Source organism: Coptis chinensis, chromosome 6 (genome assembly GCF_015680905.1).
Source record: "Coptis chinensis isolate HL-2020 chromosome 6, ASM1568090v1, whole genome shotgun sequence".
NCBI lineage: Eukaryota > Viridiplantae > Streptophyta > Magnoliopsida > Ranunculales > Ranunculaceae > Coptis > Coptis chinensis.
The window spans coordinates 98,756,177-98,775,057 of record NC_141461.1 but is presented as its reverse complement, the minus strand read 5'-3'; the positions used below and the strand labels follow the sequence as shown (position 1 = coordinate 98,775,057).

The window sequence follows — 18,881 nt, the reverse complement described above, 5'->3', positions numbered from 1 at the left end:
ATAATAACATCAACAACTTCAAATTGTATTAGTTTCTCTTAATTGTACTTAATGGAGGGAGAAGCAACAAAACCACATACTTTTCTTTACAAAACTAATAAACCGGAAAAAGATAAATTGTTTTGTGAAATTGAAATTTGTGTTTGTGGAAATTATTGTAAATTTTGTGAACAATGCACAGTCGAATTTGTTGATTCTAGAGTAGGAAGATATAAAATGGAATAATATCAAAAGTATTTGAATATGTGTTAAAATATCATCAAGAGCTTGATTAATTGTTAATCAACCACATTATAACAAACTAATCAACTTTTAAGTACAACCAAATCTCATTACAGTTACAAATCTTCTCCCATATATTAACTAACCCAACTAATCACAAGCTTTTTTGTTACACTTTGCTTGTTCAAACAGACAAACAAAACAAAAGAGTGTGAAACTAGAGAAAGAGGGAGAGAGAATGAGTGCCTGTCTATTTCCCAGAGTCAAGTGAAAAAAAAACACAAACTTTTGCAAAAACAGAACCAAATAAAGAAAGAGAAAAGAGACCCAGACTGGGAACGAGAGAGAGAGAGAGTTGCGTTGATAAACCGTCGAATCTCAAAAAGCCCAACAACTCTCTCTCTCTCTCTTCTCCATCACTGTAAGTTGTTTAATTTAATGTTTTTTAAGTTAAAAATCCAATCTTTATAGGTGAAGAATGGAGGAAAACAAGGTTTCTGTTCAAGGTAAGACTAATGGTTCAACTTCATATTGGTTAGATGCTTGTGAAGATGTATCAGATGAGATATTGAATAATTTTATTGGTTTTGAGTCTGTTGGGTCTGAATTACTACTTGATGATGATAATAGTAATAATAATAATGATCAAGTTGTTGATTTTTTTGGTGGGATTGATAGTATACTTGAAAATATTAAAAATGGCGGCTCTTTGATTGTTAGTGCTGAGGGTGGAGAAAATGCTAGTGTTGTTAATCAGTCTGGGAATGGGTTTGTGGGGAATTCTGTCGAGGGGGTGGAGAATAATGTGTTGAAAATTGATCAGAATGGAGATAGTGGTAAGATTAATGGACAATGTGAAGTTAATGGTGGCGATAAAAACTTGATTGTCAAACATTGTGAGGGTGGTGATGTCGATAAGGGGTTGTCAAATAATGGGCGGGAAGTTTCTAGAACTGGTAATGGAGTGCGTAAGCGTGATGAGCGGAGTAATGAGGTTAAGAGAGATAGAGGTGCCAACGGTGTGGATAGAAGCAGCAAAAGGACTCGTGTTAGTGATTACAATGAGAGGAGGAGTTATTCAGGAAGTAGGGACAGTTATTCTAGGGACCAGTCTTGTAGGAAGAGATCTTGTGGTTATGAAGAAAAAGATAGGAGGGATAGGGACAGTAGTAGTAAAAGAGGACGTTACAGCAGCAGCGATAGGAGAGATACTAGAGATTCGGATACCAGAGAAAGAGAAAGAAAGGGTTATTGGGAGAGGGATAAATCAGGGAAGCTTACTTACCGTGTTGGGTCATGGGAGGTTGATCATGAAAGAGAGGAAAAAAGAGTGAAGGAAGAAAACTTGGAACGAGTTGCGACCCCTGAAAAGAAAACTGATGAGAAGAAAGAGAAACCAGTGGAAGAGCTAGCCCGGAAATATCAGTTGGATGTTCTTGAGCAGGCAAAGAAGAAGAATACCATTGCCTTTCTGGAAACAGGAGCTGGTAAAACACTCATAGCAGTTCTTCTCATAAAAAGCGTTTACAGAGAGTTGCTTAGTGAAAATAGGAAAGTGTTGGCTATATTTCTGGTGCCTAAGGTTCCCCTGGTCTATCAGGTAAGATATGTTTAGCAATTCTATTCCCCCCTCTTAAATTTTAGAAATTTAAGTTCGTAAGTTGGTGCCTTTTTTAACACTAAGTTGACTGTATTGCACTCTTAATTTTCCAGCAAGCGGAAGTTATTCGTGAGGGAACTGGGTACAAAGTAGGACATTATTGTGGTGAAATGGGTCAAGATTTCTGGGATGCTCGTAGATGGCAGCGCGAGTTCGAATCAAAACAGGTATCCTAATTTTACGTTTCTATTAGGCGTGTATTTTTAGCTAAATTTTCCGTACACTAAATTCTGAATCTGATAAATTTTATTTCCCGAATCCTTTTCTATCAGACTGGAATATATATATATATTTTTTTGGTTGGTTCAGACTGGAATATCAATCTGGCCTAATATGAGTATTGGGTTTTTTAGACAGAGACCCCCAAATTTTCAGATATTTGTTTTGCACCCCTATTGTAACTGGTCAACTGGGTCAAGTGGTAGCCTTTTATTTCGTGACCAAAGTACCCTTACGAGGTTTTAATACCGAAAATGCCCCTGACTGCCTGACTGGTGTAGTTGTTATTTTATTATTATACTTTAATGGAAAGTGGTGCAACTGTGCAGTGGTGTGTAGCCGTACGCCTGTGCATGAATTCTGTAAAGTCCCAAACACAACACAAGCCCGACACCCATTTCAGTCACAATTGGGTTTGGTTCAAACCAACCATACGGTTTCTTCTCTACCCATTTTCATCAGATCTGAAATCACCATTATTATTATCAGCCATTGAACACACAAGAACACTCGAAATCGAAACCCCAATATCTAGCATCCACAAGTCGCAACATATCCACACAATAAAACGAAAATCAGACCTCCAACATAACCACCATGATGGCGAACCCAACTTCAAACCAAACATAACCAAAACCAGATTTAAACATCACGAAATTGGCACTCCAAGAATACCGAACAACACGAAATCAATACACGAAATTTGTTTCCAACTAGCTTCATGAAAAAAAACTTCTCCAAGAACAAGCCACAGAAACCAAAGAACCCACCTAATAAAAAAAGAACCCTGTGATAGGTTTTGTTTATATTGAGGAAGATAAAACTAACTACTTTAAATCTCTGTTAATCTCAGTAGTGTATGTTTTAGTTGCATCTTACTTCGCATCGCGTGTCCAAGGGCATTTAGGTCTTCACAAGAAAACCCAACAATAAGCTGATGGTCAACCTGCATTGACTGAAAGTTGACCCAGTCAACCAGTGAGATTGGGGGTGCAAAACAAATGTCTGGAAAATTGGGGGTCTATATCAAATGACCACCCAATTGGGGGTCTATGTCTAAAAAACCTCCGAGTATTAGTATCTCAGAAAGCATTATTGATTGTCACACATTTAGAAACAAAATATGAATATTGCTTAAAAAAAGCATTATTGATTGTCGTAAAATTACACGTAACACTGTCAAGCGAGAAGTGACCTACATTTGATGTGATTCTCTTTTGGGCTATTTTTGTTAGTTAGTGTTACTTTGTACTTGTAGGTTATCTTTACCTTCTTTCTCCGATCTAATTAAATTTATCTTGTTATGGATCGCAAAAAGAAAGAAAAAAGGCTGTAAGAAGTGATGAAAATCGAATTGGAAGAGATGGAGCTCTCAATTACTAAATCTTCTAAAAAGGAAAGTAGGCCTTGAGAGCCTCTAATTTCAGATTTGATCACTCAAACCTTTCCCATTCAGGTTGGTCACGATATATAGGAGAGTGGGGAGGGGGATAATTTGGGAAATGTAATGTGGACAGTGAGTTAGACGAGCCCAAGGGCACAAGCAATAGGCGTCCCCATTATTTTTATTGTTTAGGTTAGAGTTGATGCTAATGAACTTATGAGATATTAGAAATAAAGGAGAAACTTCTAGGTTTTTTTTTTCTTCAGGAACTAAGGGTTCTTCATTATATTCATTGTAGATTTATTTAATTGTGGCTTCCGCCAATTAAAATTTACATTAAGAAGTGTAAAGTGGAAGAAGTGAAAAATGGATTGGCCTTTGGCCTAATGCGTCCCGGTGGTGAGTGGTGACATAGCCTCACTGAACCTTGGTGCTTAGTTAAAATCCTAAAAGATGGTTATTTGTGGACCCACTGATAGAAATTTTCCTACACGCTAATCCACCCACAGTCCACATAAATCGTGGCAACACCCAAATGCAAATAAAGAACTCTTAAGACTCATAATAGATGATATTTCAAGTCCTTATATCCTTATGTTATGACATGGATTATATGATGTACTTATGGATTATTTCGCTATACTTAATCTTCTCATGTTTAATTAGTTAATTCTGACCGCCTTCTTAAATTGCAGGTTTTGGTAATGACTGCTCAAATTCTACTGAACATTCTCAGACATAGCATAATAAAAATGGAAGCGATTGATCTACTCATTCTTGACGAGTGCCATCATGCTGTGAAGAAACATCCATATTCATTAGTGATGTCTGAGTTTTATCATACAACTCAAAAGGAGAAGAGACCAGCTATATTTGGAATGACAGCTTCTCCAGTAAACATGAAGGGTTCGTAGTGATTGCTAGCATTCTTTTATTATACTAAACTTATGTATATGTTTGTTTTTTGGGTTCAGGTTGCTTTAGCGAGTTTAGGATGTTTTCTCACAAACTTAATTGGCCACTTAAGGTTTTTCAAGAAAACGAATCTATTAGCTTTTATCTATAAGTCACGTTTACAAGGTACGTGTGTCAGAGACTGACACAGATACGGAGTGTCCGACATGGGGACACAACTAATTAAAAGAAAACTATTCTATTCTTTGGTTACACAACTAATTCTTGGGCTCAAGAGCCAAGACCTTACAAAGCGCCTCCTTACAAATAAATCACTATGAAATTGACATATCATGGAGTTGTAACTATGTTAATTGATTATGTTCTTAGTAATTTAGGGTTTAAAAGAAGCAGTAGTTTGAACTTTGAAAGCCTAAATGCATAATGTGTTTGTGTGTCCGACATGAGTGTCCGTGTGGCAGACACAATTTTTCTAAGAATTTGAAGTGTCCATGTTATGTAGGTCCTTATGACCAATAACATTGGGGAAGCAGACAAAGTTCAGATTACTCTATCATCTATCAGAATCTATAGTTGTAATTTTTGTTCTTCCCTTTCATAGTTCCTTTTGTATGTGTCCATCCTTTCACAGTGTGGAGCTTATGGTTCTCTGGTTCCGTCTCCAACAGGTGTTTCTAGCCAAGAGGATTGTGCTATAAAGATTCGGAATCTTGAAAGTAAATTAGATTCTATTGTTTGTACAATAAAAGATCGTAAAGAGCTGGAGAAGCATGTTCCAACGCCTTCTGAAGTTGTGGTTGAATATGACAAAGCAGCTAGTTTGTGGTCCCTGCACGAACAGTTAAAACAAATGGAAAAGGAAGTTGAAGAAGCTGCACAATTGAGTTCTAGAAGAAGTAAATGGCAATTTATGGGGGCTAGAGATGCTGGATCTAAAGAAGAGCTACGCCTTGTTTATGGTGTTTCGGAAAGAACAGAAAGTGACGGAGCTGCTAATCTAATTCAAAAACTGAGAGCCATAAACTATGCTTTAAGTGAACTGGGTCAGTGGTGCGCTTATCAGGTATCCTAGGGACACTTGATTCTTTATTGTTAAATGTCTCAGTATGAACTATTCTAAGAGTAATTTCGCATCTGTGTGTGTGTGTGCTAGGTTGCACACTCATTTTTAACAGCCTTACAAAACGATGAAAGGGCAAACTACCAGCTTGATGCCAAGTTTCAGGAATCATACTTAAAGAAAGTTGTATCTTTACTACAATGCCAGTTGTCTGAGGGAGCTGTCTCTGGTAAAGACGTGAATCATATAGAAGTGGAGAATGGCATTGATCAAAGGGATGGTGTTGTTGATGAGATTGAGGAGGGCGAGCTACCTGACAGTCACGGTGAGGCTTGCTTGCCGGTCCTTATTTATATTTACTAATATAGTTTGTATTGGTTATGGTGCATGCTCCAGTTCAATCTGGTAATGACACAAGTCCATGTTATTCATTTCTCAAATCGTCCTGCAAATTGTATATTGTCCAGAATTGAAAAAATAAGTTTGTAATTGGTGTTTAACTGCATTATAAGATTACTTGATGAACCAAATTTGAAAACAAGATTTTGTCTACTAGTAATTAAGTTCTGGGGTGTTGTTTGTTGATGCTTGATGCAACTTTTAGTGTTTTTTCTCCCCTTCTATTTTGTTGTAGTGTTGATTTGATTTCGTTATCATAGTGAATACTGAGGATATTCTAGTGATACATATAATACGAGGTATAAAAGCCTTGTGAATCATGTATAGTTTACACTCAACTAATTAATGATTTGCCAGAATGTTTTTACTAATTGCTTTGCACTAAGCAGCCTTACAATCAAAGAATCTCACTTGGTAGCTGTTCTCATATCTCGACTTAAACATTATTAGATCTTTATTCCCTTAATATGTATAATTTTCATGGGTGATCTGATCTTTTTTGTTCTTCATATTTTGACATGCTTTTGCTTTACATAGTTGTTTCTGGTGGAGAGCATGTGGATGTGGTAATAGGAGCAGCTGTAGCTGATGGAAAGGTGACCCCGAAAGTGCAGTCATTGATAAAAATACTTCTCAAGTATCAACAAATGGAAGATTTCCGTGCAATTGTCTTTGTGGAGAGAGTAGTTGCTGCTCTGGTTCTTCCGAAGGTAAAAAAATTTCACTTCTGACTTGTGAAATTTCACCAGTTCTAATTTATTATTCTTGTTTCCTTGGAATCCTCCTGCTACAAGTTTTCATACCACAGATTTATTTCTGTCTATTAAGCAGGTTTTTGCGGAGCTTCCGTCTTTGAATTTCATCAAGTGTGCGAGTTTAATTGGACACAACAATAGTCAGGAAATGCGGGCATCCCAAATGCAGGACTCATTAGCCAAATTTCGCGATGGACGCGTGAGTTTTAGAAGCAGTGGTTTCCTTAATTTTGTAATAAAATACTACTTTTGTTCTTCCATTACTAAAGGGATTTTTCCTCTTTCGCCATTGTGGGGATTACAGGTGACTTTACTTGTAGCTACGAGTGTTGCAGAAGAAGGCCTGGATATCAGGCAATGCAATGTTGTCATTCGTTTTGACCTTGCAAAGACTGTCTTGGCCTATATTCAGTCCAGGAGCCGTGCAAGGATGCCGGGGTCTGATTACATATTGATGGTTGAGAGGTATTATCATGTATCCAATCGTACTAGCACTTACTTGTTAACTTTCCATTTATGCTACAGTTATTCGTCTATAGTTTTGAAGTAAATGTCAGTCTGAATGCCACATTATGATGGAGTTGAGGTTGAAATCAGGCCTGCTTGTCGTATTGGTCGGTGATAAGTGATACATGGAAAGGGTTGACGTTCAAAGACCTCATTGTAGGTTGACGTTCTGTTATGTTGAGAAGATGTTTGCATTGTCTTAGGCCCATATGTACCTTGTCTTTGTTATGTACATGAGTTACTCGACTGACTGTCTCTCACTCGTGCCTGGGGGCAGGGTGGAAAGGCAATTGTTATGTCCACCTCAACTTTAGTTAGTTTCTCTATTATTGTTTGTTGTACTTCACGCCTCTTAAAGGCAATGAAGTTTTCTTAAAAGAAAATGAAAAATAAAATAAAAAGAGTAATTGACCCGACCGTTCTTTTCATGTTATTTCCAGAGGAAATTTGTCTGATGAAACCTTTCTACAAAATGCACGGAATAGTGAGTCAACTTTAAGACAGGAAGCAATAGTAAGAACTGACCTTAGCCATCTTAAAGGTACTTCAAGGCTAACTTCAGTGGATACAACACCGGGTTCAGTGTACCAGGTGAAGTCAACTGGGGCAACTGTAAGCTTAAATTCTGCAGTGGGTCTCCTCCACTTTTATTGTTCTCAACTGCCTAGTGACAGGTGTGCTTTCAATTTCTGTAATAGTGAATACAAATCTTTGTTTTTCTGAGAGCTTAGATTGATGACTATCAGTGAACTTGCTGTTGTAACTCAATTTTTCTGCATCCCTTACAAGGTATTCTATCCTTCGTCCCGAGTTTATTATGGAAAGACATGAAAAGCCAGGGGGTTCCACAGAATACTCATGTAAGCTTCAACTCCCTTGCAACGCACCATTCGAAAAGCTCGTGGGTCCTGTATGCAGTTCAATGCGCCTTGCACAACAGGCATGTTGATATGGTGTCAAATCTAATCAGTTTGTTCTTAGAGATCTTCGTAATATACGAAAAAGCATCACCCTTTATATGTGTTCATTGTGTAGGCCGTCTGTTTGGCTGCTTGCAAGAAGCTTCATGAGATGGGAGCATTTACTGACATGCTCTTGCCAGACAAGGGAAGTGGTCAAGAAGGAGAAAAGGTGGATCAGAATGATGAAGGAGAACCACTTCCTGGAACTGCAAGACATAGAGAATTTTATCCTGAAGGTGTTGCTGACATTCTCCGGGTCAGTTCCTATAAACTTTTTTCATGTTAGGATCGTTAGCAACTCCATGTTCTCTTGGAATGATATGTAGAAGCCGAAAAACTAGGTAGCATTCAATAACTAAAATGGCTTTATCTCTAATTAGAGAAACCAATGTAGAAGGATGCACATGCACTACGTTTGATGACTTCTGGGATAATCTTGTATGACATTGACTGAGACTTTTCAAACCTTACATTTTACCATACTGTCAGATGTTGGTCAGTAAAACCTGTTCCATGTGTTCGTACCACGTACTGTCACATGAATTTTTTGGACCCTTGCACGTATGTCTGCAGGATATGCCGAAGTCATAGATTAGACATGAGCTCGATGGGTCATTGAGAACTGAATTTGAGTCTTATTTTGTTTTGTGCTTGGAAAGCCTAACATTGCAGGTTGACTTTAGCTTCCCTTTATATTCCTTCCTCTCTTCACTAATCTTTTTAAAAGAAAAAACGTTTTCTATAAGTACGAAATAATCAAATAAACAATAGGTGTATAGCTCATTCTTTCTTGCTTTATGTTAGTGCTTGACATAAGATACAGCAGTATGTTTCTTATAGAGCGAAAAAGTCATTCATTTTGTGATATATGTTAAATTATGTTAATCTCGTCGCTTGCATTTAGGTTGTTATGTAGTAGGTTGGCTAAACATATTGGCAAGTACTACTTATGTTGTGCCATTTTTATGGTTATAAATATCTGCATAACTATCAACTCTTTACTTTTGTAATTGATAGACTTGGTTGAAAGATGCCAGAATGTAGTATGAATTTGCAAAAAAGAAAAACAAGTAGTCGGTAGAAAAATTATCATCACAGAAGCTATGTTCTATAATGGCTGGTGTAAGAGCACTTTTTAGTGTCAAATTCAATCAGTTATGTGTCAGTTTTGAAGTGAAACCAAATTTTTTTATGATATACTTCTATAGTTTCTCAGCTTGTTTATGACCTTCCAGGGAGAATGGATTTTGTTGGGTAAAGATAGTTGCCGCAGTTCTGAGTCAATTCGTTTGCATATGTATGCTGTAAAATGTGAGAATATCGGCTCTTCAAAAGATGTGTTCTTGACCCAAGTTTCACATTTTGCTATACTTTTTGGGAATGAGCTGGATGCAGAGGTATTCTTGATTGTCTTTATAACTCCTGCAGTTTGGGCATCATTATCACTCACTACATTTATAATTAATCTGGGTTGTTAGGTTTTATCGATGTCGATGGATCTCTTTGTTGCTAGAACCATGATAACAAAGGCATCTCTCGTCTTCCAGGGAACAATAAATATTACAGAGGCTCAGGTTGATGTTCTCTTTAACTCCTAATTGTAGAACTTTTGCCAAACTTTCGGTTAATGTTGGTTTAACTTGGAAAATTTTCTCTTTGTACAGCTGGTCTCGTTGAAAAGCTTTCATGTGAGACTCATGAGCATCGTGCTGGATGTGGACGTTGATCCTTCCAGCACTCCTTGGGATCCTGCAAAAGCATATTTATTTGTCCCTGTGGTTGATCATAAGTGTGTAGATCCGATAAAGGAAATTGATTGGAGTCTGGTTGAAAATATTATAGCGACCGATGGATGGAACAATCCACTTCAGAGGGCGCGTCCGGATGTTTACCTTGGTACAAATGAGCGGACTCTTGGTGGAGACCGAAGGGAGTATGGATTTGCAAAGTTGCGTAACGGCATGACTTCCGGACAGAAATCCCACCCGACATATGGTATTAGAGGAGCTGTTGCACAGTTTGATGTTGTAAAAGCTTCTGGACTGATTCCCAGTAGGGATACAGTTAATAATCAAAATGATGTGGCTGAAGGCAAATTGCTTATGGCTGATTCCTGCATTGACACGGAAAATCTGGTTGGGAGGATTGTGACTGCAGCTCACTCTGGAAAAAGATTCTACGTGGATTCTGTTCAGTATGATATGAATTCGGAGAATTCATTTCCGAGGAAGGAGGGATACTTAGGCCCTTTGGAGTACAGTTCCTATGCTGATTACTACATGCAAAAGTATGGTCCAGATCTCCTTTCCACATTGTGTAGAGCCAATTAACCTAATGATAATGGACAGTCTATTTTATTCTTTATAGCACACCAAGAGACATATTTTCTTTTTATCTAAATTATTTGATTATTTATTTTTGTTAATCGTCTTCTGCCACTACATTGTTGAATGCTGGTTCTGATCTTTGATTGTTTTATTGTGAGGAATGGATGATGCACATTGCACCTGGAATGTTGTACATGAAGACAGAGAAAATCTAATTCCAATCTATTGAGGAAGCTATTAACTACATGGGGCCTTGAGTTTTTTTGTAGATTGGAGTTATTTTTGCTTCTTCATGTGTGACAAACTGGTGCTTTTGCTTATACATTTCTCATATATTATCTAATAGATATGGCGTGAAACTGATCTACAAGAAACAGCCTCTTATAAGAGGTCGTGGTGTATCATACTGCAAGAACCTCCTCTCCCCTCGGTTTGAGAATCCGGAAGGTATGCCTTTAAAATTATACATTGCTTTTAAGTGTTTCACATATCTCCAGCAATTATTTTTCTGAGACCACTTGCCGCAAATTTTGTTGGTGTAGATCAGGAAGCTGAATCTGAAGACGCTCTTGACAAAACATACTATGTTTTCCTCCCTCCCGAGTTATGTTTTATTCATCCTCTTCCGGGTTCACTTGTTCGAGGTGCTCAGAGATTGCCTTCAATCATGAGGAGGGTTGAAAGTATGCTTCTTGCTGTTCAGCTCAAGGACATAATTAATTATCCTCTACCTGCTTTCAAGGTATATTTTAAACAACAAATATATTTGTTTTGTCTTGTGCTCGTTGTGTTTATTTGTTAGCGTTAGTTTCTCTTCACATCTGAGTATGCTCTTCCTGTTGCAGATTTTAGAAGCCTTGACTGCTGCATCGTGTCAAGAGACGTTCTGCTATGAAAGAGCAGAGTTACTTGGGGATGCTTACCTGAAGTGGGTTGTTAGTAGATTTCTTTTTCTTAAATACCCCCAAAAACACGAGGGTCAACTTACAAGAATGAGGCAACAAATGGTGAGTAACATGGTCCTGTATCAGTTTGCTCTGAACAAAAGACTTCAATCATTTATCCAAGCCGATCGATTTGCTCCATCTAGATGGGCTGCTCCCGGAGTACTTCCTGTTTTTGATGAAGATACTAAGGACGCAGACACATTCATATTTGGTGAGGGAGGCCGCTCTGCTGAGACAGAATCAGAAAAGGGTCTCCGTGATGATGGAGACGAATACGATATGGAAGATGGGGAGGTTGAGAGTGATTTGAGTTGCTATAGGGTTCTATCTAGCAAGACACTTGCAGATGTTGTTGAAGCCTTAATCGGTGTTTATTATGTTGAAGGGGGGAAGAATGCTGCACACCACCTCATGAATTGGATTGGAATTCAGGTGGAGTTTGATCCTAAAGAGATAGAACGTACAAACAAGCCATGCAATGTCCCAGAGAGCATATTGAGGAGTGTTAACTTTGATGCTCTGGAAAGTGCCTTGAATATAAAGTTCAGAGATAGGGGTTTGTTGGTGGAAGCTATTACTCATGCTTCACGGCCTTCATCTGGAGTTTCCTGTTACCAACGACTGGAGTTTGTCGGTGACGCTGTCTTGGATCATCTAATTACAAGGTACCTGTTCTTTACGTACACAGATCTACCTCCTGGTCGCTTGACTGACTTGAGAGCGGCTGCTGTAAACAATGAAAACTTTGCTCGTGTCGCAGTTAAGCACAAGCTTCATGTCCACCTAAGGCATGGATCAAGTGCCCTCGAAGCACAGGTTCATCTCTCTTTCTCTCTCTGCTTAGTAGATTCTGTCTTTTTCATAAGTGGGGTCCAGTCTTAATATGCTGAGTTTTTCAGATTCGAGAGTTTGTAAAGGAAGTTCGGGATGAATTGTTGAAACCAGGGTTTAATTCCTTTGGTTTGGGAGATTGCAAAGCACCTAAAGTACTTGGAGACATTTTTGAATCCATTGCTGGCGCAATTTTTCTTGACAGTGGTCGTAATACTGCTGTTGTCTGGCGGGTAAAATTCCTACTGAAGGCTTGTTAATTTTGGAAAAGATTGGGCAACTTCAGTTATTGAATTGTGTGGCTGGTTATGTCTCAGCAAAGTCTTGACTTGAAGTCGTTATTGTTTGTTGAATCTGCAGGTATTTCAACCGCTTTTGCAGCCAATGGTTACTCCCGAAACACTTCCGATGCATCCAGTGAGGGAGCTTCAAGAACGATGCCAACAGCAGGCTGAAGGCTTGGAATACAAAGCCACTCGAAATGGCAATCTTGCCACAGTGGAGGTTTACATTGATGGTCTTCAGATTGGGAGTGCTCAAAACCCACAAAAGAAAATGGCTCAGAAATTAGCAGCGAGAAATGCACTTGTTGTTTTGAAAGAGAAGGAGAGAGCTGAAGCCAAGGAAAAAAGTGAGGAGAATGGGAAGAAAAAAAATGGCAGTCACACGTTAACTAGACAGACCTTGAATGACATCTGCTTGAGGAAGCAGTGGCCGATGCCACAGTACAGGTATCATTACTATGTTTTTGAGTATTCTTGTTATGTAAAATTTAGGTTGATATAACATAACATCTCACAGTCATGTTTTGGCTTCTTAAGGTGTGTATATGAAGGTGGCCCTGCACATGCAAAGAGGTTTACATACTCTGTACGTGTAAATACTACTGACAAAGGATGGACAGATGATTGCATTGGGGAGCCAATGCCCAGTGTTAAGAAAGCGAAAGACTCTGCTGCAGTTCTTCTTTTGGAGCTTCTAAATGGATGGTATGGAAATTTGGCATCCAACGGGTCCGCATAAACAATTATTCTTGTTTATTACAGCCTACACACGGAATTGGTACGTGATCCACCTTAAGTTCCGTTTATATCTCTGGCTGACTACAACGTGTAGAAAATAAGGATCCATTCTACTGGACTTGGACCTGCTATTCTTGGGGTATTCCCGTCTCCAGACCAGAGTAGGATCTGCAACTCATAATAAAGCCGAAGTTTGAAATGGATAGTTGGCAAACCAAAATTGGATTTGGCTTAAGAAGGCTCTCCATAAGGGCCTAAATGCCAGGTTATTTATGCTCAAAATGCCTGAGTTTTTCCCTTGTACTGTGTATTGTGTATGAAAGGTAATCTAGTGTACCAGAGAAGTATGATGTGCTACTACTTATGCTCAAATTCAAAAGAAAATAGAAAGTACGCTCCAAAGAAATGGGTGAAAAGAGATACTAGTTTAGTTAGAAAAGTTTCCTCCTTCGTTTCTTATTTTTGGTTCTTAGAACATGGTAATCTTAAACTTTTGCTGTTTCAAAGTTAAATTATGTGTGGATGGATTTTGTACTGTGGTTTTGCTTCTTTGCCTATAAAAATTCCAATGTTAATTTGAGCTAGAATAGGAGTGGCTTTGAGGTAGAATACTTTCAAGGTGTTGACAAGTGTACCTCTATATTCCTTCCCAAAAGATGCAAGTACAGGTAAAGCCCGTTCAGTTTTGAAATTGTAGAACTGTTAGTTACTTTGCGTCTTTTTGTTAGTTTTTAGTCTGGGAACACCGAACACCTACTAACTGGTTAGCACGGTCTTTGGTCAAAACTACACTATCTAAACATATACCGTAAACGCCTTGAATGCACAGAGGCCCAGCCACTAGTGTGAGATAATACATCTTTCTTCAAACACACCACCACTCATTATAATTTTCGTTGTCATCGTCATTTAATTTTTTCTGATTTTATAAAAGATAAACTTCAATGCTGCATTTTCCATTAACATTTTTCTACCATTGTAAACAATTTTGAAGTGGTTGGGAAGATGCTCTTAGCCAACACTCTTTTACCACCCATTGCTTGTGTATACATAAATGTCTAAACCGATCTGCAAATCCAAGGTGTCTTCTTCAGTCCTCTTGTTCTTCTTTTAGTAATATATTACTACATTATACTTCAGTTTTCCTTGTTCTTCTTTATACAGACAAGCCTCATTCTTTAATCCACTCAAGCATAGAACCATAGACAAGGGTGCAACTTGGCAGAAAGTTGAAAACCATAACCTGAAAATGTAACATCACAACTGGAAGTGCAACTTGGTCGGTAAACTGAAACCATGGAATGAGTGAATGATTGAAACTTATGTTTTAATTGCCAATTAGAATTTCTTTTATTGAAAATCTGGCACATGGAATATACAGATTGCATAATTATGAGAAAATGATATAAATAACTATGCATTGTTGCATTCACAAGAAAGCACCAACTTGAAGCTCTGGTTTTTCCCCGGAAGCTCTAGTCCAAGTCTTAATACAATACAATAATATACTTGTGTTGCATTTTGATTCAAAAATCATAGGAGGGCCTCCTCATGTTATTGTTGATATCATGAATTATTGATTGAAATAGAATCTGTCCTGTCTATCGCCTCAAGCTATGCAAAATATATTCAGCATAAAGGTCCCTGCACCACAAAGAAAATAAGAGGATCAATATGAATAAACAAGGTTTAATTAGCATTATTATGATATCTTTTCCTCCAAAGATGAAATGGACCATGGTCAGTTACTCAGTTCTAAGGCTAGCTGTTTGTGGCCAGACTGGCATTTATAAGCTGCCTTTTCCACTTGAGGTTGATAAGAGCTTGGAGGGGGAGGTAAACAGGAAGATCAAGGACCAAGGAAGTGTGTAGTCTTCATAGAAGAAAGCGATATCTGGACTTTCTAAATTATAGCACGTTGCGTAATCCTCGTATTGGAGCGCAAGCGTGATACTGGATATATAGCATGTGTTTGAATTCTATAATGGAACTTGTGATATGCTCTATGTTAATAAGTCTAAGACAAAGGCGCCTAGAATCTTTTGAAGAAATTCTTAGTGTAACTTAGAAATCTCCTGCAAGCAGATACAGTTCAGTACATGGTTTAAAGAGATTTCTATAAAGTTGGAGAACTCGGTTTGAAGTCTTACATTGAGTACTGGATAGCATCATATGCAGTCTTGGGAGGCAGGAATTCGTCCACTGCGACCTCTTTGTTTTCATTCTTCTTATCTGAATTTTTTTGGTAAAGAAGACATACACCTCTTAGTAAAACATTAAGGATTTCAAACTAAAGAATAATTTAAAGATAGAAGATTACAGTCTTCAAAGAAGCGTTTTATCTCCATCAAACGGTGTGGGGCAAGCTCTTTGATGTCAGTATAGTGCCTATATTCTGGATCATCGGCACAGACTGCAATAATCTTATCATCTTTCTCTCCCTTGTTTTGGTTGGAAAAGAAAACAAGTCAATCAAAATTCTAACACATCACAATAAAGAAGTACTGGAAGTAATTTGGTAATATACCTGATCAATCATTGGCATGAGTCCAATTGCCCTGATTCGAAGAAAGCAACCAGGAAGAACTGGCTCCTGCCAAAATTATAAAAGTGAAATGAACACCAAAAATGATCTACCGTGTTAGTTTAGTAGTTTTATAGGTATCACCTAAGCCTTATTCCAGATATTTGGTTGGAAACATGCATTAGCTCTTGCTGTCGTCTAATGCTGCATTTTATCTCACTAGTGTTTTCACCCTTAGCAAATGTTGTTGATCTGAACTAACCTGCATGAGGATCAAAACATCCATAGGGTCATTGTCTTCACACAAGGTACGGGGAATGAAGCCATAATTATGAGGATACACCACAGATGAATACAGAATGCGGTCAACCTGCGGAGATAAAAATCGTAAGGAATTGCGTAAGAAAGATATGTATGCAGGATGGGAAGGGTATTTGGTTGGTAATCTTCAGAAACAAAAGAAACACTTTCACAATGCTATGAAAGTACTTACTTTTATCAGCCCAGTCTTCTTGTCGAGCTCATATTTGACCTTACTTCCTTTGCTGATCTCAACAACCTGTGCCAGAAGAGTTACATAAGCAATGGAATTACAAAGGACGACATGGAGCTTTGGTTTGTGATAAATAGACAAATGCTTTGTTTGTAGGACTCCAACTTTAGGAAAATTATGCTGGTCAGTTTAGAAAATTTTGAACGTATATGTAATCAAAACTTCGCTGCCATTCTAGATCAAAGAAACTTTAAATGTATTTGCAGCTTCTCCGGAACAAATTTGGAGGTAGAACCTACTACGACTACAAAAGCTCTTGAATCATACTAATTAATCTTAGTTCTAATGCACGCACATAAAGAACTGGTACGAAATCATGGTTCAACTTTCAAAGACCAGTTTTTTCTTTCAGTGTAATGGCTGACAGGCTTGCATTTAGTACACTCTCAAAATCTAAATTAGAGAAAATGCATGGGTAAATTTAAATCAGAGAAAATGCATGTGTTGTAGGCTAAGATAAAAGAGTAGAAACATACCGCATTGACAACTGAAGGAGCACCAGGCCCTGCACATAAAGAGTTACAAAAAGATGATTACTTCTCTGCGTTAGTTCTATATGCAAACGAGCATATTAATACAAACACATTAAGTTAGTCCGTTTTTTTATCAGGGGCGTGCAGTGGTGACCAAATGATAGGCTGCTCCTAATTAGCCATTTTTACAAACTCAAAATGAATGATAAACTTAAATCATTTAGTAGGTACCAATTTCAAGATCATGCCAGGGATGTGCAGCTACAGATCTCCTTGACAAAGATGACAGTATTCTCTCATTCAGACGTGGAACTTGACTTTTCTTCTGAGCAACTTCTTTTGCATATTCGATTACTTCGTCACTCATTTTCTGTCAAAGATAACAAAAATGTATCATTTAAAGTCATAGTCAAGGAGGAAGTTCTTCAGATCTGCAATAAACAACTACGACATTCGAGATTATCCCCTAGACTACTTAATCCCGAACATCAAACTAGACATTGTAGATTTGGTTCTGAACGAGTGAAGGGAACATTTCCTACCATCTCGATATATGAATTCCTATATGTGCACTCTATCACGGATCTTTCTCAATCAGTAAATAGAACACCACTAATACAATTGGGACATCCAGCTCTACTCAAAGATCTATTCAGGGATTATTAAATGTCTACATACACAGATTGCATCATTTCAAAGCAGAGAAACGAAAATATTGCTGACTGAATCAAGTGGACAAAACTTACATCCGGTTAGAATCATATATAGATCCATTTCACTTGAGCCATGTACCATGGGGAAATCATGACACATTATTAATACACATATGGACAGTCAAGAATCCAAATTATACAACAAAATCTGAAATGCTTAAACTGCATGATAATAACATGCAATCAAGATCATTGTGCACCTCTTTTTCTATAAGAATTAAATTAAATCAAAATGGAAAAAAAAATAGCACAAGGTGGCAAGAAAAATACCTTAAAAGCAATAAAGAAAATCTGATTTGTTAGAATGAAAAAGAACAAGACAATGATCCGAACTCTTCTCAAGGTGATCAATATATATAGCAAGCATGGTGGAGGACACATATGGTACCACGTGGATTCATGACAGATCATGTAGGTAACAATTACACGTGGAATGCTAATCTTGATCTCAGACCATTTACTTTTGTATATCATATTAAAACTCAACAAAGAAATAGTCTCATAGGCGCCGATTATATCTAATAAGTCTTGGGCATGTTCCGTAAGTCAAAAAAATGCTCCTTCAATCTCTCTACTTCGCTTCCACGTTTATATATAAATTCTTTTGTAAATGTGATGTCGCACTATACATTGTTTTATTTAAGAGTCCGGATTCAGAGAACTTGTGTGGGCGCACCCATTCTCGTTAGATTGGGATTGGGATTGTTTAACGTAGAATTAAGTCAATTAACACCGTTTTCTTTTTAGTTACCGAAAATATAGCTATCAAAGTCTTTTCTTTTGGTAACTGAATCTAAACCAATCCAATCTCAGTATCTCATCACTATGAATCTATGATATTTCAATCTCCAAAGCGAAGCATTTGTTGATTGTACTCGAATCGAATAGTTTTGAGAGACTAACATTTCGATAAAGTTGCAAAAACTTATTTATAAGTGGGACTTCTGCTTTGGCGGAAGGTTTAGAAGTCGGAAAACATACGAACTTGCATGGTTGTATAGAGAACAAAGAAGTACATAACCCCACATTTTAAATCTGTTTATGGACTTTGATCCTTTTGGCAAAACTAAATTCACGTGTCAAATATTTCTTCAGAGATACCAATAAATCTTAAGTAATCAGGATGAGATTCTGAAGAGACTCAAGGAACGCTGTTGTGTGGTGCTACTTGTATACAACTTCCACTAACTACAAAAAAACTTGACTTAATTTTGGATGTGCTGCTGTTGCTGTAGTAAGCCATTTTTTTTTGGATAAGATTGTAGTAAGCCATTTGCTAATGATAGATTGCATATTCAACATCTTATGGAGAAAAATCACATTGAGGTATTGTCAACAGAACAGGGTTCTGTCCAGTGTTTTGGATATTGGAAATCCGCGATTAAGGGTAGAACCTGGACACCGATAA

At 37.7% G+C, this 18,881-nt stretch overlaps 2 protein-coding genes across 3 annotated transcripts; one reads left to right on the top strand and one right to left on the bottom strand.

Moving 5' to 3' along the window:
- The first annotated feature begins 286 nt into the window (after positions 1 to 286).
- On the top strand, positions 287 to 13,747 carry DCL1 (dicer-like 1). 2 transcript variants are annotated; one of them, XR_015197922.1, is made up of 21 exons: positions 287 to 1,822; positions 1,936 to 2,049; positions 4,181 to 4,391; positions 5,069 to 5,463; positions 5,554 to 5,785; positions 6,397 to 6,569; positions 6,691 to 6,813; positions 6,919 to 7,079; positions 7,562 to 7,795; positions 7,911 to 8,061; positions 8,157 to 8,339; positions 9,319 to 9,480; positions 9,562 to 9,657; positions 9,748 to 10,370; positions 10,757 to 10,857; positions 10,953 to 11,152; positions 11,256 to 12,022; positions 12,118 to 12,173; positions 12,257 to 12,421; positions 12,549 to 12,919; positions 13,010 to 13,747. XR_015197922.1 is itself a non-coding variant. In XM_086564800.1 (20 exons), exons 1-20 carry the CDS (start codon positions 701 to 703, stop codon positions 13,209 to 13,211), a joined length of 5,937 nt encoding a protein of 1,978 aa, XP_086420926.1. In that variant the 5' UTR covers positions 287 to 700; the 3' UTR covers positions 13,212 to 13,747. The 2 variants fall into 2 exon arrangements, 1 of the variants encoding a protein (XP_086420926.1); XM_086564800.1 differs by having other exon boundaries at positions 11,256 to 12,173.
- Positions 13,748 to 14,535: 788 nt separating this feature from the next.
- On the bottom strand, positions 14,536 to 18,081 carry LOC147496014 (soluble inorganic pyrophosphatase PPA1-like). The gene is made up of 9 exons (XM_086564801.1): positions 17,744 to 18,081; positions 16,992 to 17,130; positions 16,764 to 16,792; positions 16,228 to 16,293; positions 15,997 to 16,104; positions 15,738 to 15,803; positions 15,531 to 15,651; positions 15,361 to 15,442; positions 14,536 to 14,854 (listed from the first exon to the last, which is right to left on the bottom strand). The coding sequence occupies exons 1-9, from the start codon at positions 17,945 to 17,947 to the stop codon at positions 14,812 to 14,814; spliced, it is 858 nt and encodes a 285-aa protein (XP_086420927.1). The 5' UTR covers positions 17,948 to 18,081; the 3' UTR covers positions 14,536 to 14,811.
- Between the last annotated feature and the right edge of the window lie 800 nt (positions 18,082 to 18,881).

What these genes read in the sequence shown, in the direction of transcription:
- DCL1 (XM_086564800.1), top strand. Translation starts at nt 701, where the DNA reads ATGGAGGAAAACAAGGTTTCTGTTCAAGGTAAGACTAATGGTTCAACT. An exon ending in GTCAGTGGTGCGCTTATCAG is followed by an intron (nt 5,464 to 5,553) that starts GTATCCTAGGGA and finishes TGTGTGTGCTAG; the next exon opens with GTTGCACACTCATTTTTAAC. An exon ending in CAAGTGCCCTCGAAGCACAG is followed by an intron (nt 12,174 to 12,256) that starts GTTCATCTCTCT and finishes TGAGTTTTTCAG; the next exon opens with ATTCGAGAGTTTGTAAAGGA.
- LOC147496014 (XM_086564801.1), bottom strand. Translation starts at nt 17,947, where the DNA reads ATGATATACAAAAGTAAATGGTCTGAGATCAAGATTAGCATTCCACGT. An exon ending in TTTTCTTTATTGCTTTTAAG is followed by an intron (nt 17,131 to 17,743) that starts GTATTTTTCTTG and finishes TATCTTTGACAG; the next exon opens with AAAATGAGTGACGAAGTAAT. An exon ending in CTCCTTCAGTTGTCAATGCG is followed by an intron (nt 16,294 to 16,763) that starts GTATGTTTCTAC and finishes CTTCTGGCACAG; the next exon opens with GTTGTTGAGATCAGCAAAGG.